This window comes from Myotis daubentonii, chromosome 4 (assembly GCF_963259705.1).
Source record: "Myotis daubentonii chromosome 4, mMyoDau2.1, whole genome shotgun sequence".
Taxonomy (NCBI): Eukaryota; Metazoa; Chordata; class Mammalia; order Chiroptera; family Vespertilionidae; genus Myotis; species Myotis daubentonii.
The window spans coordinates 12,574,295-12,600,526 of record NC_081843.1 but is presented as its reverse complement, the minus strand read 5'-3'; the positions used below and the strand labels follow the sequence as shown (position 1 = coordinate 12,600,526).

The 26,232-nt window shown below is 48.0% G+C and overlaps 1 protein-coding gene across 4 annotated transcripts in view; it reads right to left on the bottom strand.

The window, feature by feature from the left end:
- The window catches only part of RAB11FIP3 (RAB11 family interacting protein 3), a 105,668-nt gene that overhangs the window by 5,098 nt on the left and 74,338 nt on the right, over positions 1-26,232 (bottom strand). For 2 of the 4 annotated variants that reach the window (XM_059692527.1, XM_059692529.1), the window contains exons 4-9: positions 19,766-19,977; positions 15,461-15,610; positions 12,539-12,673; positions 9,291-9,326; positions 4,071-4,164; positions 2,893-2,996 (exon numbers count right to left, since the gene is read on the bottom strand). In XM_059692527.1, coding sequence (XP_059548510.1) covers positions 2,893-2,996; positions 4,071-4,164; positions 9,291-9,326; positions 12,539-12,673; positions 15,461-15,610; positions 19,766-19,977 — 731 coding nt within the window. The remainder of the gene's footprint in view (positions 1-2,892; positions 2,997-4,070; positions 4,165-9,290; positions 9,327-12,538; positions 12,674-15,460; positions 15,611-19,765; positions 19,978-26,232) is intronic. The other 2 variants (XM_059692528.1, XM_059692530.1) reach the window with 2 other exon arrangements.

Sequence of the window (26,232 nt, the reverse complement as noted above, 5' to 3'; positions counted from 1 at the left end):
AGCAGAGGTAAGGGTTCAACAAGAACACATGAACAAAGGGAATATTCACATGGGGATCATGGCCTTGGCCCTTTCCCAGACCATTATGCCCAACCACAGGAGGCAGGAACTGACCATCCCAAAGAGAAGGGCTCCAGGCCCTGCCCACAGATGGCATGGAGCCCATAAGCTGTCCCTGCACACAGGGCTTCTCATCGCTTCTTGGTGCCTCACACCTAAGTGTAAATGGATGGCCAAAGATCACCAGCTACCACAGGAAAGCTTTTAACAGAGTGGCCAAAGCAAACAATAAAAGGACCTCAAAGGAAACGCACACCATGCAGGCAATAGGAGGAAAAGCCTTGTGACTAACAGAGCTAAGATACCCCATCCACAAAACAGAGGTGATGTCCCTGAAGGAACAGATGGCAAAAAGTAACTTAGAAATTAAACATACGAGGAACATCGCCCTGGCTGGTTTGGCCCAGTGGATAGAGTGTCGGCCTGCGGGCTGAAGGGTCCCGGGTTTGATTCTGGCCAAGGGCACATGCCTGGGTTGTGGGTCCCATCCCCAGTAGGGGACGTGCAGGAGGCAGCCTATCAGTGATTCTCTCTCATCATTGATGTTTCTATCTCTCTCCCCTCTTCCTTCCTCTCTAAAATCAATACAAATATATTTTAAAAAATATGAGAAACATTTTAAATTAATAGAAGAGTTGAAGAAGAAAACCAAGGGAATTACATAGAGGGGAAAAAAGAACAGGAAAAGTCAAGGATATGGGAGGAAAGGTCTAGAAGGTCTAATATTTGAGGAATAGAAGTTCAGATAGATAAGAAAATGAAAGACACTGGAGAAATTCTAGAAATGTTCCTGAAGCTGAGGGCACACTTTCCAGATTTAAAGATTGAAAACCACGTGCCCAGCACAGGTAACAATAGGAAACCCTCATGTGTTGAGGATGAGAACAGGGCTACACAGCGGTGCCAGGCATCCCACCCACAGTTCGGGTCGGAGGTAGCAGGGCCATCAAGTTCCCAGGGAACCTACTTCCAAGTAGAATCCCAGCCGCAGCCCCACTGTCAGTGGAGGGTGAAACACAGTCTCAGATATGCAAGGTCTCAAAGAACCTGTTTCTATGCACCCTTTCCCAGGCACCAATGGGTGATATCTTCACAATATGAAGAAAAATGGGGAATCCAGAAAATAAAGAACCAAATGCAGAGGAAGCATGTGGAATTCCTGGGATGGTGGCAGGAGAGCTGTGCCGCAGGGCTGGTATGGGCTGACAATGTTACACATGGGGACACCAAGAAACTGCAGCAGAAGCACGCTGTTTAGGAGAACTGGGGCCAACACCAGAAGAAACATCTGCAGGAACTGGGGCAGGCCCTCCTGTGAAAACCCCTAGAGGGAATCGACTGCACAAGAGAACTCGTTTTAACTTCATTAAAGTGATGTAGCCCTGGTTGGTGTGGCTAAGTGGTAAGAGTATTGGTCTGTGCACCAGAGGGTCATGGGTTCAATTCCCAGTCAAGGGCACATACCTGGGTTACAGGTTTGAGCCCTGGGCATGTGGGAGGAAACCAATCAATGTGTCTCTCACATCGATGTTATTCTCTCAATTTCCCCCTCCCCCCTCCCTTCCACTCTCTCTAAAAAGCAATGGAACAATATCCTTGGGTGAGGATCAAAAGAAAATAAAGTGATGTGTCAGTAGCATCCAGGATGAAAACATTACGACAGGAACCAAGCCTAACCCTGATGCCTATGATGCGCACGCCGTGACGGTGTGTGTGGGCCTATGTTCCACGCTGTTAAAAGCACCGAGTCCACCTGTTCAGGCCATGGGTGCAAAAACAAGGCTTCGAAGACAGGGCTCTTCTTGCCTGCAGTCACAGGGTGTGTGGCAGCCCGCTTGTGTAGATCCCCCACACACCACGCTCCCCGCCTCTCAGGCCCCTCACCAGATGCAGAGGCAGCACACCTGGCAGCTGATGCTTCTGGGCCAAGCTCCTCATGCTCAACAAGAAGCACGCTGCTGCGAACAGCATGAGGTTACACAGGATGACGAGATTCAAGACACTGAAACTCACACAGGATTCTATAAAAAGCCCGCACAGCAGGGGTGGGGAAGTAACCCCGCCTCCTCCATGCTCACAGTAGCTCCTCCTCAGTTCACACATCTGTTATTTCTTCACTGTGCTCTCACTATCAGAATCAGACTGCGCATCCCACCATGCACCCAGCGGTTCCTACTCGTTTCTTGTTTCTGTGGCTAAGTATCTGTGAGGACCTGCATGTCCCAAGGACAGGTCACGCTCCCAATGCAAAGGGCTCTGAAGGCACTGGCTCTCACTCCCAAAGCCCCCACTTGCTGTCTGAGGCCCTGGCAATCATGCCATCTCCCTGAGCCTTGGTTTCCTCTGTAAAATGGGGACGGTAGTATCTGCCTCGCAGGGATCGTAAAGATGAAACCAGATGATGTGAGAGAAGTGAGCAAATCACAGCGACTCTCAAAGCCAAGGAGCCCAAGTCCAGGAACGAAGGCCTGTGGTTAATACTATTTCCCCGGGATGGGCTCTCAGAGTGGGGACACAAGCCAGAGGCCTCACATTAGAACCCCAGTATGCCTCCTCTCGCCTTGTAGCCTCTGCCACTCCTGAGATCAGGCTCCCTCCACCAGGCACTCTGTGCAGGCAGTGTGGGTGCTGGCCTCAACTGCTCCTGAGGGAGGGGTGAGGCGGTGCCCTCTCCACACTCTTTCCTTTGAGGCCCTAAATGGGTTGAAGACAGTTCTAAGTTGAAGCCACGCTCAAAAGGCAACCCCGCACCATCCCCTGGGCTGGCTCCCAGCAGCAGGATGGAGGGCAGCTGCAGGTGAGAGCCAACCTCTGCGCAGCAGCCATGCTCACCTGTGCACCAGCTGGAGATTCTCCTGCCTCAGTCGGCTGTGTTGCTCCCCATTGGCAGCGGTGTCCTTCTCCAGCTCTGACACCCGCTTCTCCAAGAAGACAACCTTGGTAGCAAGACAGTGTTCATTCGGCTCCAGTGGGTCTATCTTTTTCATGGAGACTACCCCCATAAAAGAGGTAGTATGGCCCCCACAGGCGTCAATATGGATGGGGAACACGCCATGGCCTCAAAACCACAAGTGCAGATGTCAGCAGGTGGCCTGGAGGTGCCACGACAGTGCCTTTGTGATGAATCTGTGATGGCTTGTGGGGTGCCTGCTCTCTGCCAGCCCCAGCCCATGGAGACAGCACATGGCAGGGGACTCAAGGAAGAGAAAGGCCCCAGGATTTGGTACCTCCCTTCTCAGGGAGCTCACTAACAAGATAGGAGACAGATACCTACATAGGTGATAAACAGAGGGAGACCTGCCAAGTAGATACTGTAGGTGCTGAAGAGAGGAGGTGAGGGGAGACAGGAAGGGTACAGGAAGAGATGAGGGAGTACAGGAGGAGGTGAAGAGGGGCGACAGGATGGGGTGAGGGTACAGAATGGGGTGAAGGGTCTAGAAGGAGGTGAGGGGGGACAGGAAGAGGTGAGAGGTGTGTCCTGCCACTTTCCTCTTCCCCTCTTTCTGAAGCTGGTCCTTGTGAAGTATGGAGCTGTTCCCATAGATGGCCTGTCCCCACATAACCCATTTACCAGGCTTCTCTCAGGGAACAGCCCATTCTACACATTGTTTGATGGGGTGAGTGCCCGCCTCCCCCAAACCTCCAATGCCCCCAAATCCTGCCTCCATGGGTCCTGGTGAGCTGGGTCTGAGTCAGGGCGCCCTGAGCTGACACCTACCAATATGGGCTGACAGCCACTGGCGCTCACCGTTCTGTTCCCACGGTCGCAGTCCCCTCTGCCTTGTATGTGAAATGCTTGAGACCGGCAGGGCTGGCAGAGGGTCTAATTAATTAGCCCTTGTGGTGCTGTCACTCCCGATGTGCTCTATCTGCTTGCCAGGATGAGGCCTGGTCCCCAAATGCACCTCAACAAATACACCCCAATGTGGGCCCACACCCCGAGCACAAGTCCTGAGACTGGGACCATGTTGTCCACAGGTGGTCCTCTGGTCTCCCGATCCAGGGCCTACCTTGTCCGCAATGTCTTCTTCCATGCCCTCCAAAGGGTCTGGGGGAGGGTCCTGCAGGGCTTCCATGGTCAGAGCCCCTGACTGATGCAGGTGCCTGTGGAGAAGAAACAACAGCCCAGTCCAGAGAAGGTCTTTCACCAGAACAAAGACAGAAAAGAAGACGGGAGAGACCAATCCAAGTTCTTCAAACATGAGCATTTCTAGGTCAGTCTGAAAAGCGAATCCCAGCAGCCTGGGACCCAGGTGTCCACCGAAGGGAGTTCTGGGCAGGACGCTATTACCGAGGGGCTAAGTAAGCCAGCTGTACTATGTGTCCAAAGAGTCCTCCTGCTGCTCTTTGGAGCCTGATAAGCCCAGCCTTCTCCCACCAGCTGATGGGGCAAGGGTACTTTGTACTTGGGTAATAAAATAAGATGGGGTTCCTCCCTGAGATACGATATAATCTCATCTTCCACTGTGGCCCATGAAATACTAATTCGGGATCATGACTTCTGCACACAACGTCACCTACATGCATCTTGATATCTGATTTTTCAAATGCACTCCCAATAGCAGCAATAGTGAGAGACTGGGGGGCGGGGGGGGGCTGTCTTTCTGGGAAAGGCGTACAGGCACGATGCCCCCTGCCAGAGCAGCTCCAAGCACTTAGCACCAGTGGGCACAGGTCTCCAGCCATGTGGGCCATGCTGGGTGGCGTGCAACCTAGGACATAGGTGAGCACAAGCCCCGGCTGTCCTGTGGAAACCCCTGGGGCTCCACACACTTGAAGCTCCTTGCTTGAGTCCTCAGCCATTGGCACCTTAGCAGGTACTCAGCAAATACATGTTCACTCACCCTGGAGATAATCTTATTAATTGTAGTGATACTATATCAGCTGTTATTTACGTGGTGCATGTAAAACTCTCAGAGCATTTGGACAGAGTGTGCATATACTGACCCAGGTTCCAAGTTGACAGTCTGATACTGTCAGAGCTGTGTGACTTTGAAAAAGCTACTCACCCTCTCTGAAACCTATTCTCCTATAAAATGGGGGTCTGCAGGCTATTATTTAAATTAGGTTTTATATATATAAACAGCTCTGATAAGGACATAGCACAGGGTAAGGAGTCAATAAAATACTACTAAAAGTCACATTGAAATTTTCTACATTATCTTTATAAAAGGTATCACCTTCTATTTCCTTTTTATTGCTGACTTAGCTTGTACATTTCTTAAATTTTTTTTTACTCCAGAAATGTTCTAAGGGGAACAAAAAAGAAGGGCATCTTCATCCCTGGGGACCATGAGTCCCTTAAATGTGTCCTTGGTGAGACATAGGAGCACCCCTTGGATTTCATCTGATTCCCCGAAGGGCACTGACCCTAAGGGCAGGGCCACCATGTTCTTGTCCAATTGATGTTCTCAAACACCAATGACTTTGACCCCAAACACAAGCTCCTGATGCCAATCTTGGGATAGAAAGCTGCCCACCCCAGACCCAGAGACCATGCTGAGGAGGGGCTATGGCCTAGGGCCTGTCCCACAATCCCGAGCTCCTGCTAGGGGCTCACGGCACTTCTGAACAGCTGAACCTGGGAATGGGCGGTTGTACCCAGTCCCCAAGCACCCGGCGTGTGGCCCCAGCATGTGGCTGCCTCAGGAAAGGCCAAGGTTTCCTGGCACTGTGGCTGAGGGTCTTGTTTATTTAAACCCGCCCCTACTTAGGAGGCCTACCCGGAGAGGGGACTGTGGGAAAGGCCTGATCATCCCAAAGGGAGGCAGGTAAAGCCCGCGGGTGCCAAGACACTCCGTGTCAAGACCTGCTTTCTGCTCTGGGCAGTCCCACTGGCGCTCCCTCTGGTCCTGAGGCTGGCTGTGTGCCAGTGCGGTTCTCGCTGGCACACCGACCCCCGAGCCCTTTCCATCCATGTTAGATACAAGTCAGGTCACAGAGGCCAGAGCCGGTGGCTCCAAAACCCACACTCCAGCCACACTGCCACGTGCAAAGGGCTAAAACACTGTGAAGAGTGAAATTACAACAGTTATTTTGAGTTTTCTTAAAATTCTGGTGGTGGTATTGAGGGCAAAACAGCAGCAGATTAAAATTGCATCTGCAAGGTATGTTTGTTCCGACCACAAAATATGCCTCTGTAAACTCTAACTGCACATTCCTGCAGATTTGGCTTTTCTATACCAAAGGGTATCTGTGAAGGAAAAATGAAGTTCTCAGAGGGTGTTTCATGGAGGGAGCAGGCACAAAGCCCAACCATCGAGGCAGCTTGGGCCCTCAGCAACGCCAGGGGCCCTCAGTGTCCCAGATGTGGGAGGCTGAGAGGAGATGACTCAGATTTTCACCTTCCTTAGTTTCACCAGCTATTTGGGATAAAATATGAAAGTGGTGTTAAAACTGTAATAAAGTGGGGTTTGGAATTAATATTATACCCCTAAGAGCTTGAATGCTTTTCTGAAAGGGGTGATGTGAGAAAACAAATGGAGAAGGTGAATTGGTGATATGCAGCTATGCTTGCTCTGGATCCTAAGCTCTCAAGATGATAGAGGAGAAAAAACCACACGCCACACACAGAATGTTTACATGCCCAAGGACAAGGCGAACAGAAGAGGAAATAGCACCAGGAAAGAGATGTCCAGTGGTTAGAGCGCCGGCCCACGCACCAGAGGGTCGCAGGCTGGATTCCCAGTCAAGGGCACATACCAGGGTTGCAGGTTTGGTCAGGGTGTGTGCGGGACGCAACCAATCAATGTCTGTCTCTCTCCCACTGATGTTTTTCTCCTTCCTTCCCTCCCTCCCTCCTTCCCTCCCACTCTAACAATCCGTGGAAAAAAGAGCAACAATGTCCTGGGCATGGAGGGCAGAGGAGGGCCGCAGTGAGCCAGTGAGACACTGGAGCCCTCTGGAAAGCCCAGGAAGGACTGGCACCTGAGAACAGGGCAGTAGAGATGAGCAGAGGATGGGAGGGGCAGCACCCACTGCACCCTTGAAAAGGACTGTCCTAGACCAGGAGCAGCCCTGGACTCAGGACACATGGCTTACAAACAGAATGCACCCCCAGCCTGCAGACTAAACGGTGGGCCCAGCACAGCTCCCCAAACGCTGGCAGCAGGCAGCCAGGCGGAACTCACTCTGGGAAAACTGGCCAGCCTGGCTGGAGAAAAGATCTACTGACACAGGGGTCTGCCCACACCGCATGCTGGCCAGCTGTGAGCAACCACTTCAATACGCACAGAGAGGGTACCCCCAGTTGTTGGAGAGAACCTCTAACAAGAATGGCAGAGCCCAGATGAGAACCCAGGGAAGAGATGGGGAGGAAGAGCAGGCGGCATGGGGGTCACAGGAGACAAAGCCAGAGTAGAGAGAGGCATAGGGGGAGCAAGGATGAAGGCATGTGGAGCCACAAGCAGGAGTCCTAGAAAAAGCAGAAAGTGGAACAGAGAACACTGTCAAAGAAACAGGCTGACAAAGCTCCCCAAAACTAAGGGACAGAAGCTTCCACAATGAAATGGCACAGCTTTCATTCAGCCCAGCATAATTAAGGGGAATAAGAACTCACAGGACTGATCCCTACCAGGATATAGAAAACATCTTAAAAGCTCCCAGAGAGGGAAAATGAGAAAGCATTAGACCTCTCAGCAGCAGCAGTCCCAGTACCAGAAGGTAATGAGCAACGTCTTAAAACACTATAGAGGGAAATCATTTACAATCCAGATTTCTAGACTAAGCCAAACTATAAGAGTAAAACATTTAGCAAGGTCTCAACATTTATCTCTTGGTGGGGGTTGGGCGGGACTTATCTCCTGGGAACCTCTTTTTCCAACAAGCTACAAGAATATATGCTGGACAAAAAATGCAGATTAAAAAAAAGGAAGATAGATTATCAGGGAGTGAGATGACCCAACACCTAAAACAAATATCTGGATCCCACAACGTGTGTGGGGGAAACAGGACCACGGCAATGCAGCCTGCACGCACCTGTGCAAAGGGCAGAGGCTCTGGGAGGGAATGGCCAATAGGCCCAGGGCTGCCGCGTGGCCCTGTGAGAGGGCTGGGCAGAGCAGCACAGAAGATGACGCAAGGGCTGGGCAGAGGTGGGCTGAGAGGTGCAGTGGGGAATGGGAACATCTATATTAGTGTCAACAAAAAAATAAAACCTAACCAATGGACACAGACACCAGGGGAGTGAGAACATGAGTGGGGGTGGGGGGGCAGTGGGGGGATAAGGACACATATGTAGTACCTTAATCAATAAAGAGAAAAAAATAATTTAAAATGAAATTAGCCAAAACCGGTTTGGCTCAGTAGATAGAGTGTCGGCCTGCGGACTGAGAGGTCCCGGGTTCGATTCCGGTCAAGGGCATGTGCCTGAGTTGCGGGCATATCCCCAGTGGGGGATGTGCAGAAGGCAGCTGATCGATGTTTCTCTCTCATCGATGTTTCTGACTCTCTGTCTCTCTCCCTTCCTCTCTGTGGAAAATCAATAAAATATATTTTTAAAAAAATGAAATTAAATTTAAAAAAAGAGTTGAGAAAACAGACTATTACTTTAAAAAAAATAAAAGATGAAGCAAATAAAAACATGAAGACAATCACTGACTCCAGGAGAAACAATGGCTTGTCTTAAAAAGGAAATATAGTACACGGTTCCTCTAGAGAATGCTGGCATCTTATAAACCCTGTGGAAATTGCTTTTAGAACTAGCATAGTAGGGGAGAGGATAAATGTATGTGCTGTCATCTTTCACTGTAGGAAGCCAATAAACAGTATCCAAAACTAAACAATGAAGAAATGATCACAGAAGCATGTTCTTTAGAAACCCAGAGTTAGGCACTTCTCCTTCCTCTTCCCACCCTGGGGAGCCAGGGGAGGTGCAAAAGGCAGATCCAGACCTGGACTCCATCATGTTCTGGCTCTGTGAAATGAGGCCCCGCACAGACTCTCTACAGCAGACATGGAGATATGGGCCCCCTTCTGGACCTTGTTGGTGAAACACTTTCAACATAAACTTCCTGGTCCCAAATTCAGGTCCCAATCTACAGCTTTGAAAATTCTTCTGACAATCCATCCCCTTGAATTATTTTTAATCTCAAACCATGAAAAGCAACTTTCAAAAGTTTAAAAAAATAATATGTCGGAAAACAATATTTTCTAAACATGTTTTTGAAAAGAGCTATAATTAGTGATACATTTCAGAAGAACATCTCAATAGGTAACCAATGGTTTCCTACCTTGCCACCTTCTTGCTGGAGAGCCGCTTCGTTGGACTGTGCAAAATCAAAATAAACAGGAAAATCGTGTCAGAGAACAGACAGGGAGGAACGGGAGGAAACAGGAAATTCGGGCTGAAGAGATATGGGGATGGGGGTGCGTCCACAGGCATGCAGCACCGTGCTTGCCAGGCCAGCTCCATGCACAGAAAGGCCCACTCAGCAAAACATTCAGGAACATGGGCGCAATCGCAGGGGCTTGTCAAGGACTCAGCAAACTTATTATTTCACGCCCCAAAGAAACTTCCAATAGAGCCACAATCAGACCTCAGTCAGAGGCTGACCCCGTGTCTACACCCTCCAGCTGGTGGCACTGGGTCCAAGTCATTGGCCAATGCCACATCCCAAATGCTTTTGAAGCCAATTACCCTCCAAACAGTGGGCCCCCACATGAAACATGACATGGACCTGTTTGTAACATAGAGTGTTGTCATCGGTTTTAACTTAGGCACTAATACTTCACACTCCAAAATCACCCCTGGGCAACTTCCCTGGTGCCAGCACCCAGCAGCTCCCAGTGCCCAGCAGCTTCCCCTGACACATCCTACGGCAGTTTTGTAGCGAAGTACTTTTGGTGAGACTCCTCCCAGTGAATAGCTTTCCTGGCAGCCAGAGAGCAGATTTCCAGCAAGTTCTAGATGGTAGATCCCAAAAAAGTCACATCCCCACCGCTTCTCACAGCCCCTCATCCGTGAGGCACAGTGACATACTTGCCACCCATTTTGCCATGGCTACACCTTCTACGGCAGGGTCGGATCTCAGCCCTGGGTGAGCTGGGTGGGCTGGCTGTTTTGTATAGATGCTTTTCCTACATTCCTCCAAGTTCTCTCTACTCTTACTAGCTGACCCCTTGTTATAGTTAGCCATAATTAACCAACCTCTCAGGGAGTAGACTGGCAGTTCAGTGACTGGGTTTATAATTTGAAAATATGCCTCTGGGTAAAGCAGACATCTACATTTTTGTAAAATTAATTGTTTTTACAGAGGGTCCCAGGTACCTGGAAAACATGATAGCTATCAGCATCTTCTGAAGCTCACAGAGTAGAAATTATATCTTATGTCAAAGCATCCAGGTACAGTTTGGATTAAATCACCTTTTATCTTCCACCAAATACATTTATTTTGAGGCAATTCCATGGACACCAACAGGCAAGATTCAGATATCTTTAACTGAGTGTTTACGGGGAAATGACTGACAGCTGTGTCCTGATCATAGTAATAACTTTAATGATATATTAACCAACCTGGTAGAGTCTTTCTTAGGGAATGGGTGGCTGGAACTGGAGGTGAGACCCCACTAGACTTGCTGGCTGTCCTAGCCACGTCCCAGTCTATTATCTGCCCCACAAAGCCTAGCAGAGGTGACATGTCAGTCCTGGGACAGATTCTCCATACGGGAAAAGATCATTTCTATGTCAAGTATCTTCAGAGAATAAGAGGTGACATACCTGTACTGGAACCTACCTAACAGGAAGGCAAGTCTTCACATGGAAAGGGTAAATGACCCCTCACCAGAGCACCCACGTAAAACAGAGGTTAAACTGGCTTTCCCTAAAACAGAAGCCACTGGATCTTTGGGATCACAAGACACCACATTTTTTAAGTCTCCCTGGAAGGCACCCCTCAAAGAACACTTCCAGTTTCTCATCAGTGCTGCTGGGAATCCACCAGGCTCCCTTCTGAAGCTGCCAATGGGCCACAAGTGCTGGGGCCCACCTAACTGGGCCTGTGCTGGACTCCAGCCCGTGTGGGCATGTTGCACAGAACATAAGAAAAAGTGTCAAACATGTAAAACGCACTGGAATTGGAACTAGAGGCAGAACAGCAGGTACAACAGGGCCAAGTTCATGAGGACCCACCAGAAAGACCGAGTTGGCCTTGGCTGAGGCCCCAAAGGGGAAGGCTCCTTAAGGTATGTAAGAGGTTTTTAGAAGACTACTCTAAACACACTGAAGCCATCAGGGTAGTTCAAATTTCTGCCAATTTTTATGTAACCTTCCACCCCTTCTTCCAAGAAGCCTCCCTGGATTGTTGCCTGGGAGCCCACAGCCCTGATCAGCATGTACCAAGGGGCCCACCCAGGGGTTTGCCCATATGACCAGCTAAATCAACAATATGTTTAATGAGCATGTCAATATATGCAAACTACCCAAAAACGTTTCCTATAACTAGAGCTTGTGAAGTTGTGAGAAGCCGGCAAAAGGAATTGCTTCCCCCTGAAACTCTGACTTGAGCTGGGATTGGGTATTGGGGATGAAAAGGGAAGCAAATGGTCTGACACAAACTGGACCCAGGAGATGGAGGAGAGAGTACAGACGGATGAGGGCAGAGAGCAGCAATACATGCTGGGGTCCTGTTTTAAAAACAGGGTAGCCAAGCTGGATTCTTCTTGAAACGGCGTCTGAAGCAGCCTTATGAAAGCAAGTTCAGTATAGGGGCTCACCTAGAGAATGCGTACCTGATTTAAAACAACATCCTTGCCAAAACCGGTTTGGCTCAGTGGATAGAGCGTCGGCCTGCGGACTAAAACGTCCCAGGTTCGATTCCGGTCAAGGGCATGTACCTGGGTTGCGGGCACATCCCCAGTGGGAGATGTGCAGGAGGCAGCTGATCGATGTTTCTCTCTCATCGATGTTTCTAACTCTCTATCTCTCTCCCTTCCTCTCTGTAAAAAATCAATAAAATATATTTAAAAAAATAAAAATAAAAAAAAACAACATCCTGAAAGCTAACTGCAAATCTGTTTTGAAAAGACCGAATCTTACTTTAACTTTCCCATGTTGTTTCATGTGACCCCCGATTAAAGAAATCTTTTAGTAAAATGAAGAAAGTAGCTCTTTCTAAGAGCAGACTTTCATGAGTTGGACTTCCTTACGCAGGACACATAGCAACTAAGATCGTGTCCTCCCTCGTTTCCTCCCGAAGGGAAAGAAGCAGCTGATCAGACTGCGGCATGCACACAGGAGCAAGTAGGGTGAAGGGCACCAAACAGGCTCAACGCATGCAGGGAGGGAGGGGCAGGGCTAGGGAAGAGTCCGGCGTCTGCATGCTCACCTTCACGTCAGGACCACTTCCAGAGGAAGTCCCCCACCCCCGGAGTGGGCTAGCCCAAGTGAGTGGCACCTGGGGCCAGACTAGCCAGGGGCAGCTGTGGACAAGAGTCCCCTCACCCTGGAGCACAGAGCAGGGCCAGGCGCTACACCAGTTACCTATTCTTTTCAAGATCATTCAGGCGAGCGGAAAGGTCTTCGAGGCGGTTGATTTGCTTATGGCACTGGCTACAGTAAAACTCAAAGGCCTCATCAGTGAGGATGCTGTGCAGCTTTGTGGCAAGCGGGTCGGCGCTAGAGAGACAAGAAGTGTCAGTTGAGGAGACAGCCAGGGCTGTTCAGGTGACCCGTGACTCCACACAGGGCGAGAGGTGGCCAGGCAAAGGCATATTGTCAGGTAACCGGCGGCGGAAGATTCGGACTCTTAACTTTCAGACGGCTGTAAACCCACCTCCCTCACCGTCACCTGTGACCCATGCCCTACACCCGCTTAAGGTGCAGGGGCTCAGCCACACACCTGCTCCTTCCTGGTCAGAGGTTCAGAGGAAACAAAGTGGCCCATCAAGTACCCTTAACAAGAAGTAAGTGCCTGGACACACTGCTTCCTCCTTGGTTAAGACTCATCAATGTGAGCGCCAAGCATGTCTCCAGGTGCAGTTTTACTCACTATACTATAACTGCTTTAATACGCTCTGAAAATCACCAATATCAGCCCTGGTCAGTATGGCTGTGGTTAGAGTCTTGGGTTCAATTCCCGGTCAAGGGCACGTTCCTGGGTTGCAGGTTCGGCCCCTACCCCTTGTTGGGGCACCTGCAGGAGGTAACCAGTTTTTGTGTTTCTCTCATACCAATGTTTCTCTCTCTCTCTCTCCTCCTCTCCCTCTCCCTCTCCCCCTCCCTCCCACTCTCTCTAAGAAGCAATAGAAAGCCCAGCTGGTGTTGCTCAGTGGTTGAGTATCAACCCATGCACCCAGAGCTCACGGATTCATTCCTGATCAGGGAACATGCTCTAGTTTCCGGCTCAACCCCAGTATGGGCTGTGCAGGAGGCAGCTGATTAATGTTTCTTTCTCATCGATGTTTCTCTCTCCCTTTCCCTTCCTCTCTCAAAAAATCAATAAAAACATACTTTTAAACCAACAAACAAAACCCACCAATATTAAAGACTACACATGAATTATGAATCACCAACAATTCTGTTATTTTTTTAAGACCTTTGTTAAAAAGTCAGAATTCTATTAGCCTCCCTGGGCTTTCAGGGCACTGGTGATGCACTGGCCAGAAGGCGGCAATGTCCCTGGGGCATGAGGACCCACAGGCTTTGAAAAGCCTATTTGGGCCCTGGCCATATGACTCGGTTGGAGCATCGGCCCATACACCAAAAGGGTTGCAGGTTCGATTCCTGGTCAGGGCACATATCTAGATTTTGGGTTCAATCCCTGGTTGGGTTATGTATGCGAGGCAACTGATTGATGTTTCTCTCTTACATTGATGTCTCTCTCTCTCTCTCTCTTCTCAAATCAATAAATATATCCTTGAGTGAGGATTAAAAAAAAATTTTTAAGTCAATTTGGAAGTTCGATTTGAAGAAAGGTTCAAGTGGCCCTGGCTGATTTGGTTCCGTGTATAGAGAGAGTGTTGGCCTGCGGACTGAAGGGTCCTGGGCTCGATTCCGGTAAAGGGCACATGCCCAGGTTACAGGCTCAATCCCCAGTAGAGGGTATGCAGGAGGTAGCCAATCAATGATTCTCCCTCATCACTGATGTTTCTATCTCTCTCTCCTTCTCCCTTCTTCTCTGAAACAAATAAAAATATATATTTTTTAAAAAGAACGTTTAAAGTGAAATATCAATTGTAGCACAGAAGTCACACTTGAGACAAAAATCAGTGAGACACCGGACAAGAGACAGAGACAAACTAAACAAATAGGAAGAGATTACCAAAACAGGATAGAAACGCACACTTAGCAATGCCAAGTCCTTTGGCCTTGACTTTAACACCAACACAAGTGTGCATATGGGAAGAGGAGAGCTACTGAAAGAAAGCTACCACTTCACTCACTCACACTCCTAGAGATGCCTTTGAAAGGCTCCTATCCCCATGCTGGTGGGCAGCTTAGGGGATAGTACATGGAGAAAGCAAGGGGGGACCCCGTCAGGCAGACCCTCCTGGCACTGGCCCCACCCAGGTCTTCTAGGTGTGGGTTACAGTCTGGGCAAAGGAAGAATCTTGCAATTGATGGTTTCAAGATACTTGGCCTTTGCTGTCAGCAAAGATGGAGAATTTCAAGAACCGGGTGCAAAGGAGAGAGGTGACTGAAGTGCAGTCCGTTCAGCCAGGCAGGGATCTCACCTGAAGAGAAGACATGTTCTCTGACGTGCCGCCACCAGTGAAGGCGGCCAGGCCCACAGGACAAAGCACATTTAGACCCCTTGTTTGGATACAAGTGCTGGCTTTCTCCCAGGGCCTCCCGAGAGGAAGGACAGCTGGGGAGTAGCCAGCTCCATAAGCGTGGATCTCACCTTTTAGATATTTCAGTGCAAAGCCAGAACTTTCCAGACGGTTTGGGGATGTCAGATAAATATTAGGAAATGAATCAAAGAATTGTTTGTGATGTTCACGGCTCCCTCAGAGGCTGGTCAAAGGGTACATATTTTTAGCTGCAAGAGGAATAAGGTCTGAGGAGCTAATGTCAAACAGAGAGCAGAACTTACACGCTCTCTTATACATACATGCACACATTCATATAGCTTCCTCAAGGCCGGCTACCAGCCATAATGAGATCACAACTGGTGGCTAAGGAACCCACAGAGCCGAGTGTCCCAACACAGGTTCCGTGCCACGCGGTTCAGCTGAAGCCTCATAAATGTGGAGCAATCTGGGAATATAAGTGGATGAGAAAAACTTGGCTACCTCTCACTGAGGCATAAAAATAAAATTTTGACTGTGTATGTTAGTTATATTACAATGAATAAAACAAGTTCTCTCTTACCAATTTATGAACCAAAAGGGGAAACTTCCCCACAACTAAATATGGGGTGAGCAGGAGGAGGACACGTGCGCCAGTGCAGGGATGCATTACCTGGGGGTGAGAAAAGTAGGGTCTCTGCAGCCGTGCTCCCCATTACAGAGGGTCTCTGGGGACAGTTCTGCCTCACTGCCCTCACCATAGTCCTCAAAATGCTCCTCATCACCTATCACCGTGACGACAGACTGGCTGTGCAGGTGGGATCTGAAAAGGCAAAACAGAAAAGACACATTGTGCTCAGGGCCATGACAGCCCTAGAACTGAAGGTGTGATGAGCGCTTTCCAGCAGAAATGAGTTCAAATGTTCTAGTAGGCACCTCATGGGACCAAGGAGACACCTGCACAGGAGGAAGGAGGAATCTTTTCAAAATAAGGCTGAGTCGTTTGGATATCAATATGGGGAAAATTATTCCTACCTCACATCATACACAAAAAAGAGAGATAACAGATCTGTAAGAAATGGACCTCAGTGATCCATTCCAGCATGGTCAGCTTCTGATGGAATTTGCCGAATTTCCCCAGGGCAAGCAGAATGTGGGGAGGAGGGAAGAGGATGTAGGAACAAAGAACTGCATGTGGGCCAGCATTGTGGTGGAAACCCTCCCCAAGCGTCTGCCTCAGCTAGACAGGGCAGGTGGAGTCAGCTAGAAAGGCCTTAGCCCAATTTTTTTAAATGGCCCAATGGGAGACAGCAAGACCTAGGTGACATATGAGGAAACGGGTGACCTCATAGGACTCAGCCAATGAGGAACCGGAGGAGGGACTAAATAAATAAGCTGTGCCCTAGTCAGTTTGGCTCAGTGGATAGTGGATAGAGAATCGGCCTGTGGACTGAAGGGTCCCAGGTTTGATTCCAACCAAGGGCACATGCTGGGGTTGTGGATCAATCCCCAGTAGGAGGCATGCAGGAGGTAGCTGATCAATGATTATCTCTCATCATTATATTTCTATCTCTCCCTCTCCCTTTCTCTCTGAAGTCAATAAAAATATATTTTAAAAATAATAAATAAACAAATAAGCTGTGTTCCCCGTCCCATGTGTGAGCCTGTACAATGGATGCCCACTCTCAAGCGCGTACGAAAGGTCTCGTTTTCTCCAGACCTCCGCTTCCGAGTCCATCATTTGAAATTCAGACAGGTGAGCTATTTCTCACGAGATCTGAATATGAAGGCAAAATAACAGGCTTTTAAAGAGCAGCAGAAGTAAACATTACAGTGATGTGGAGGTAAGCAAAAATTTCTCAAACAGAACACAGAAGTGCTAACTACAAAAGAAAAAGATAAACTGGACTATATAGCAAATTAAAAACATCTGTTCCTCAAAGACACCACCAAGAAACTGAAAAGGCAACCTACAAAGTAGAAAAAAGCTATCTGTGAGACTCTCTACAGAGCACACTAGTGTCTTTCCCCACCCCCTGCTTTCCCCAGGGTGAGCTCATCGCCCACCGGCCCCCAGCACGCTAGAGCCTCTCTTCCCTCTTTCCTCTCTCAAGTCCATCTCTGTCTCTCCTAAGCTCCAGGGGCCCTTCTTTTGCTGTAACTTGTTTCCTGAGCCCATTTCTTCTAGGGCTCCCTTCTGCCTCTGTGACTTTCTAAATAAATTTTCTCTTATTGAAAAAAAAAAAAGGTACCTGCAATCCCATGAGGTTGAATAACACTGGATAAGGGACTCATCTAAAGTATATGAAGAACTGCTACAAATCAGTAAGAAAAAGGCAGACCCCAGGACCAACAGACGTTGAGAGACCAAATACCACCTACTTATGTACCACTTTGCACTTCAACAGCACAGGCGAACAGCAGCCAGCAAGACTATATGGCCAAGCCAAAAAAAGTTTTATTATCTGGCTTTTTACAGAAAATGTTTACAAAATGGGTAAAAGACATAAGACATGAAGAGCAACTTCACAAAAGAGGATCTCCAAATAGGCAATAAAGGCAAGAAAAGATACAAAAGGTGCTCACCCTCATGAGTCACCTGGGAAATGCTAGTAAGAGCTATCCCACACCAACATTACACTCCATGCTCTCCAGAAAGCAAACGAACAAAGCAGACCGTGCCAAGCGTCGCTGAGGACGGGGAGCAACCAGAACCCAAGGCACTGGCATGCTAACTACTATAAGCCCTGACTGTAACTATCAGTAAGTAACTAACTTCTAAAGCTGAACATGTGTGCTCCAGATGCACCACTAAGACATGTAATGTTTACAGCAGCTTTAGTCATAAAACCGAAGTACAAATCAACAGTAAATTAAAAAGCTGCAGCATATTCATACAATGTAATGTTCTACTAATAAAGTAAATGATTTACAACTGTGCACAAAAATATGAATAAATCTCATAACTACAATATGAAAGGAAAGAAGTCAGGTGTAAAAGATATTTTAATCTTAAGGTACAAAACCAGGGAGAGTGATACTGCCATCCATTAAAAAGCCAGGGTGTGCCGAAACCGGTTTGGCTCAGTGGATAGAGCGTCGGCCTGCGGACTGAAAGGTCCCAGGTTCGATTCCGGTCAAGGGCACGTACCTGGGTTGCGGGCACATCCCCAGTAGGAGATGTGCAGGAGGCAGCTGATCAATGTTTCTCTCTCATCGATGTTTCTAACTCTCTATCTCTCTCCCTTCCGCTCTGTAAAAAATCAATAAAATATATTAAAAAAAAAAAAAAGCCAGGGTGGCCCTACCTGGTTTGGCTCAGTGGACACAGTATCGGCCTGAGGACTGAAGGGTCCCAGGTTCAAATTTGGTCAAGGGCACATGCCCTAGTTGCAGGCTCGATCCCCAGTAGAGGGCGTGCAAGAGGCAGCCGATCAATGATTCTCAGTCACCATTGATGTTTCTATCTCTCTATCTCTCCCTTTCCCTTCCTCTCTGAAATCAATAAAAATATCTTTTTTAAAAACCAGGGTGGCTCTAGACAGTATTCTCAGTGGGGAGAGTGGGTTTGATTCCAGTCAAGGGCACATACCTTGGTTGCAGCCTCAATCCAGACGTGGGAGGCAACGTATCTCTCATATCGATGTTTTTCTCTTTCTCTCCCCCTCCCTTCCACTCTCTCTAAAAATTAATGAAAAAATATCCCGGGTGAGGGTTAACAACAAAAAAGCCAGGGTGGCCCTGGCCAGTGTTATTCAGTGGATAGAGCATAGGTCTGCACACCGAAGGATTGTGGGTTCCATTCCAGGTCAAGGGCTCATACCTGGGTTTGATCCCCGGCCCCAGTAGGGTTGCGTTTAGGAAGCAGCCAATCGTTGTGTCTCTCTCACATCAACACATCAATGTTTCACTCTCTTTCTCTCTCTCCCTTCCTACCTCCCTTCCACACCATCAAAAATCAATGGAAAAATATCCTCGCGTGAGGATTAATAACAAAAAAAGCCAGGGCCCCTGGGAGGGAGCAGGAAGGGTCTCCTATGTGGCATGTCTGTACTATTATGACAGGTGCACTTGCATGTCATTATATAATACTTCAATTAAAGAGAAAAAATGAAAAACTCGCCGTAACCGGTTTGGCACGGTGGATGGAGCGTCAGCCTGCGGACTCAAGGGTCCTGGGTTCGATTCCAGTCAAGGGCATGTGCCTTGGTTGGGGGAACATCTCCAGTGGGGAGTGTGCAGGAGGCAGCTGATCAATGTTTCTCTCTCATCTATGTTTCTAGCTCTCTATCTCTCTCCCTTCCTCTCTGTAAAAAATCAATAAAATATATATTTAAACAAACAAACAAAAAAAGAAAAACTCTATGAGGACCAAACAAAAAATGAAATAAAATAAAATAAAATAAGCTGAAAATAAAGCTCAACCACTTCCAAGGGTGCTAAGCATGGTGGCTTCCTAAGTAGCAGAGGGCAAAACCATAAGCTGTCATTCAGGTCCACATGGGCCATGGGCACCTCTCCCACCCTCCCCCTTTCTCTCACTGGTCCTCAAATGCATTGGGGCACCAGGAGTGGTAGGGGGAAGCAGGTCTGATTAGGGATGCCATAAAGACGAGGTTCTAAGATCCTGACAGAAGACATTTACTGAATATTGTGTCTTGCCTGGTTTACAAGAATTGTGATGACAAAAATCCAAAAGACCAAGTTAATGTTTTCTCCTAGAATTTCGACTGTTGTGGCCAAAGAAGTTGTGCAGCATTTATAAGCACTATAATCTGCTGTCACAGGAGGGGCATCTCCTGACAGGGAAGTCAGCTGTGACCAGGAGATGGCTCAGCCATTCTGCAGGGTCCACATTCTCTCCCACATCCTGTGATGACTCTAAACCACTCTGACACAAACCCCTATGTGAACCGAATCTGCCCATCAGACACATCGTATGCACAATACCCAGACCGTGCCGGGGTGGATTACAGACCTGCCTGGGAGCAGCAGCAGAGCACCATGGCCAGGCTCCTCCATGGCATCCAGGCACTCGGAGGGCATGGCTGAGCCGCCCGCACTATCCATGTCCCCTTCAGGCTGTAGCTCAGGATGCACCAGGGTGCTTGTGTCCTCATCGGTGAAGGTCTCACACTCGCTGTAGGTGCTCTCGGAGCCCATGTATGCGCTGTCTGTTACCTCATTGGCCTAAAAGAGAGTGCCAAGAGTCAGTCCTGGCACCTGGAAATAACAATGTCCATGTACGGCATTCAGTGCAAAAGACCCAACACCCAACATAACACACTGCTGCTGCGGAAGCAGAAATGACCACGTGGGGGGGGAGCTCTCACACATGAAAAAAGTCCCTACTATATTTCTAAGCAAAAACATTAGCTTACAAAACAATTTAATATTGTTTTAAAATGAAATACAGGCAGTATGTCCAAGTACAGAAAACTGTTGGAGTAATTTTTTAAATACATTTTTATTTATTTTAGAGAGAGGAAGGGAAAGGGAGAGAAACATCGATGTGAGAAACATTGATTGCCTCCCACATGCCCCCAAAACTGGGGATCAAGCCTGAAACCCAGGCATGTGTCCTTACCAGAAATGAACTGGCGGCCTTTTGGTGTATAGGACGACGCTCAAGCAACTGAGCGTATGCACACTGGCCAAGGCTGGAGTAATTTTTAGAGTTAGTTAATAATTATACTTAAAAAAGATATAAAGCATCTCAATACATGGTATATCCCAGAACAATCACCCATTTTATGGCCTCCGGCATTAGAATTATTTATATCTAAGAATTAGCATTCACAGTGTAAGCATGTCTTTTAATTTAAAAGGTCACCACGAAGCCCAGGCTGGTGTGGCTCAGCTGGGCGTTGTCCTACGCAACAGAAGGTTGCTGGTTCGATTCCAGGTTAGGTCGTGCTCTCACATCGATGATTCTCTCTAACAATCAAGAAACTATTCTTTAATATATATATATATATATATATATATATATATATATATACACACACACACATATATATGTATATATATACACACACACACATATCTTTTTTTATTGATTTGAGAGAGGAAGGGAAAGAGAGAGATTGAAATATCAATGATGAGAAAGAATCATCGATCAGCTGCCTCCCAAAGCCCCACACTGGGGACTGAGCCTGCAACCTGGGCATGTGCCCCGACCTGGAATTAAACCATGACCTCCTGATTCATAGTTCGACGCTCAACCACTAAGTCACGCCGGCCAGGCAATAAACTATTCTTTAAAAAAAAATGTTTTTAAAAGAAAAGTCACCATGAAGCCCTGGCCAGGGTGGCTCAGTTAGCTGGGCGTCATTTGGTGCACTAAAGGGTTGCTGGTTCAATTCCCGGTCACACCCAGGTTGCAGGTTCAATCCCTGATCGGGGTGCGTATGAGAGGCCACCAACAAATGTTTTCTCTCTCCTTCTCCCTCAGAAAATCAATAAAAACATATCCTCCAGTGAGGATTTAAAGAAAAGAAAAAATTCAAAAAGGTATCATGAATACCTATTATGTCTGTTCAGGCTATGGCAATGAAATTCAATTACGTGCTCTAACTTCAAAGTACTAATTAATCAAATTTTTAAGCAATTGATTATGTTCACTGGTTAAATGTATACTTTCCCACTAAACATATCTTTATTTTTACCCATGTGGACTCAGCACCTAGCACAGGTCTGGCACACAGCAGGCACGAAGTATCCGTGGACTGTACAAATTAACTTAAAACTAAACAACTGTGAAACGCCGTTTTCAGTTTATAATCTGAGCTCTAATTAAAACACAATTGCAATGATTAAGAAATGTAGCCAACATGTCATGCTTACAAGATCCCAAGTTTAACAATTTGCAAACAGGTAAGATTTCAGAAAGTAGCTGGGGAGAAGTGCACTTTGTACTCGGGTTCAGGTATCACGGTTGGTGGACAGTCTGCTCAGATGTGCTAGGATAACAAAAAGTCACAGTCCTTGGCTACGTTTGGGGGCAACTAGAGCCTCACAATGCTGCACCCCCGAGGCTCCTTGCCCCATGGAAGAGGGGCAAAGGACCGTGGCCGAGCCAGTAGGAGCCTGGTGTGGCTCACGAGAGGTCCAGGTCCATCCTCAGTCTGCTGTCTACCAGCCATTTAGCACAGAATGGGGGCTCAACCACTCTGAGCCTGTCGTCTCATTTGTAAAAGGGGGGTTGTAAATGCTGATCTCAACAGGTTGCAACCATATGGGATCAAGAGAGACCACAAAGATAGGTCCCGAAACAGAAAATGAAAGACTAAGTTCATGTGTTACTGGGGGGTGGAATCCCTGCCAGCTGCTTGTAAGGCCAGGATAAAATAGGGAATGACATGAGATGTACCTACTGAGATGTTCAGTGATGTTACTTATGTTTTTAACAGAAAACCCAATCTTCCTTGGAATCTATGGCAACTAAATTCACTTCAAAATCTGAAACCAGGAAATCACTTCAAGAGGCTCTTGTCCTACTCATCATCCCTGAGCAGGCTGGCTCTGTGCTTGTTCTGCAGGTAGCATAGGCAGAGACGAGTTACCTGAGCTGGGAAGGAGATGCCACTATGTTAGGGAGTAGCTAGAAGTGGGAACACAACCAAGAAGGCACAAATCCGGTCAATTCCTGATGTCCTCTGAGGAATGGCTGCTAATTGGCTACCCAGTGGCACTGCTCACGTGCATGGGACACTACCCAAGAACCACCCAAGCGCACTAGGAAGATCCCCACACCACTCTTCTAGTGAAGACGGCAAAGACCAGTCAGCTATTCAGTCTTCAGCTGAAAACCCCTACAAGAGCACTGCTCCTTACCTGCAGGACGATCCCATGGACCTGCCCCACCTCAACCTCAGTCCTTAGACTGAGGAAGCAGGCAGGGCCCACACGCCCTAATCCTTACTACACAGGGCTATTGAGGCCCCCCAGATACCCTCTGTAAAAGTTTCCTGTGGAAAACAGAATTTGACTCTTAAAAAAATTTTTTTAAATGTATTTTGATTGATTTTAGAGAAAGAGAAAGGAAGAGAGAGAGAGAAAACATCAATTTTTTGTTCCACTGATGAATTTGGGAGGAAGGGAGGGAGTGAGGGAGGGAGGGACATTAATGTGTTGTTTCACTTATTTATGCATTCACTGGTTGATTCTTGTATGTGCCCTGACTAGGGATTGAGCCCACTACTTGGGTGCGTCAGGATGATGCTCTAACCAACAACTGAGCTGCCCAGTCAGGGCCAGACCTTGACTGTTAAGGTCAGCTTTTAAAAAGCTAACCATGCCCTGGCTGGTGTTCTCAGTGGTTAGAGCATCAGCCTGCACACTGAAGGGCTGTGGGTTCGATTCCAGGTCATGGACATATAACTGGGTTGCAGGGTCAATCCCCAGCCCCGAATGGGGAGCATATGGGAGGCAACCAATCGATCTCTCTCTCCCTCCCTGTTCCCCTCCATCTTGCTCTCCCTTCCACTCTTTCTAAAAATCAATGGAAAATATATCCTCAGGTAAGGATTGAAAAAAAAAAGGCCAACCAACCAGCCCTTCTAACAGATGCATGATGCTCTTCTCTGGGCTGCATGGACGCTCGATGGCAGCTCAGCATCTATAAGAGCAAATCAACTCAGCACCCAACATTTCTCTCCAGGAAAGAAGGTCCGGGCACTTGGGACTGTTTATTTCACCTGAAAGGAACTGCCATCATCTGTGCAGCTGAGACCGGGGCTGCAGGTGAAACCCCCTTGGAGCTTGGCCAGAATGGAAATAGTTCTCCACTAACACAGAAACAATGAGGCAGAAGCTATAAAACTCGACTGTTTCAAGCCAGGCACTTACACACTCCATTCTGGGTATCTCCCCACCTTTTAAACAGATAGAGGGCAAACACTCTCCCACCTTCACCCTCCTTTCTAAAGCAAACCCGTTCCCCTGCACCGGATGAGTCCCCCTGCACCGGATGAGTCCCCCTGCACCAGATGAGTCCCCCTGCACCAGATGAGTCCCCCTGCACCGGATGAGTCCCCCTGCACCAGATGAGTCCCCCTGCACCGGATGAGTCCTCCTGCACCGGATGAGTCCCCCTGCACCAGATGAGTCCCCCTGCACCAGATGAGTCCCCCTGCACCAGATGAGTCGTACGCTGATGAAAATTGTTCACCACTTCACAAAAGGCTTTGTGTTTGCACTTACACCTTAATTTGCCCAGAATGATAAATAAATAGGATGGTGAAGGTCCTGTCCCCACAGCACAGCTATAAACATGCAGAAATCATGGCGAGGGTACTGGTAAACAGCCTCTTATCTGGAGCTCCCTACACAGACCAAGGCCATGACAGCAGCCCAAAGGGGACAAGAGACTGGTCGGCTCCATGAGCACCTAGAACAAAACCCAGGGAGGGTCAAGCAGCCAAGAGAGGGACAACTCGTTTCCCAGGTGCTGCCCCACCTGTGCAGCCCCTGAGGGTCAGTTTCTATTGGTCAAAGCTGCCTCGAATAAATGTCGGCCAGCAGGTAGTTTTCCAGGGCAGCTGGGTAAACACCTCCTTTTCACGAGAGGCGAAAGTCATCTTAGATCATGGCGCATGCTCACCCACAGTCTACTAGACAAAACATAAGAGCAGCTCACAGACATGCCCCATCCATTCATTATTTGCCACTAGACAGGACCTAGCTTTGCCCAGAAGCCCACAAGTCTATGCCACCAACTATAAAAATGTTTACAAATTACACATGTTAAGATGAACTCTTGTGCATCTTAGGAAACTTTACATGTTAATGGTACTTTCACCAGTTAACAAACAATCTGCCAACAGGCAATAAGGAAGGCTGCATACAGAGCCACTAGTAAGGAACTCATGTGTGGCCAACCCTGCCTAGGGTGCCCACTGCCCAGGTTGTGGTCCCTCAGAGGAGCACTAACTGCTGGGCATGGTGTGAGCCTGTGGCCCACCACAACACAGCCTCCTCTTACCCTCAGATGCGAGCCCGCACCAGCTCCAGCCAGGGCACGCTCTTGGAGACAGCTTCCCCATCGTATCAGAAGCGAGAGGGCCTTCCGTCCAGACTCTCAACAGACAAGCTGTGCTGGGGTTTCTGCCAAACCTGTGTGTTCACCTGAAGGTACATCACCGCCAGGGAAAAAGTTTAACCTGCTCCCAGACATGCTCTGTTAAACCTGCTGTGCCAGTGGTGGGTGTGGGGGTGTGGAGGTAGGGGCAAAGTTCAGGAAGTGCCTTTGCTGGGTTCTTAACAAACAGTCATATCTCAAAACAGAATGGCTTTTGTTTTTGACTCTCTAACCTTTCAGATACAGTTTGTACAAAAGACACATTTCCCTGTTATATTTTATTAAGGCAGCTCTTTTCTTTAGCTGCTGATAGTGGGAGAGGGAGGAACAGAGGAGATACAGCAGGGACAATTCTTATCAGTTCTGTTTGTGCCTGTTCCGTGACTTTCCCATCCCCTTCCAGAAATCCTGGCACACGAGATCGCCCCATGTAGGCCTCCAGCACTCCATCCTCTACCTCACTCAGACTCTCAGATGAGGAGGAAAGCTCTCATTCCCTGAACGTCAGTGGTAACCCTAAGTCACTTCCTCACTTCGTCCCTTCTCAGACATGCCACAACAGTGACTTTCTCCTAGGAATTATGTGACAAGCGACAAGCCAAAGGGATGCTCAGGGAAATGCTGGGAACTACAGAGCCCACTGAACATCCCTGGCAGGAAAAGGACCAGAAGCAGCAGAGCATCAATGGTTCTCTGCACAGGGTTCCCTGACCAACACTGTCGTGTGCCCAGCCAGAAAAATCAATAACAGGCCTGTCTCTGAAGATCTCCAGCAGAGGATCTCCAAATGTGGTATTTGGGCGTAATGCACATATTCTCCACTCCTATTTTTATTGGACTTTTAAAGACTATACAATGTACATTTTTTTAAAAGAGAGCAATCTTTCTGTAAGTTTCACAGTACTAGTTTCACTCCCCTAAAAATGACATCTAAAAACCTTAAAAAGTATAAAAAGACATGGAGGAATCTTAAATGCATATTATTAAGCAAAAGAAGCCAGTCAGTAAAGACCATACACTGTAGGATTCCAACTATGTGATTATGTGACATCCTGGAAAGGCGAAACCATGGGGACAAATAAAAGATCAGTGTGCTGGGTGCTAGTGGGTGGGTGGAGGAGTGACTCATGGGATCACAGAGGACTGTTAGGGCAGTGACACTACTCTGTATGATACTGTAACGGTGGATATAGGGCATTGTACATTTGTCAAAAACCACAGACTGTACACCCTCATGTAAACTATGAACTTTAGTTAATAATAATGCATCAATATTGGTTCATCAGTTTTAACAAATGTACCCACTAAGGCAAGATGGTCATGAGGGAGAAAACTGTGTTGGTGTGTGTACAGGGGCGAGGGGG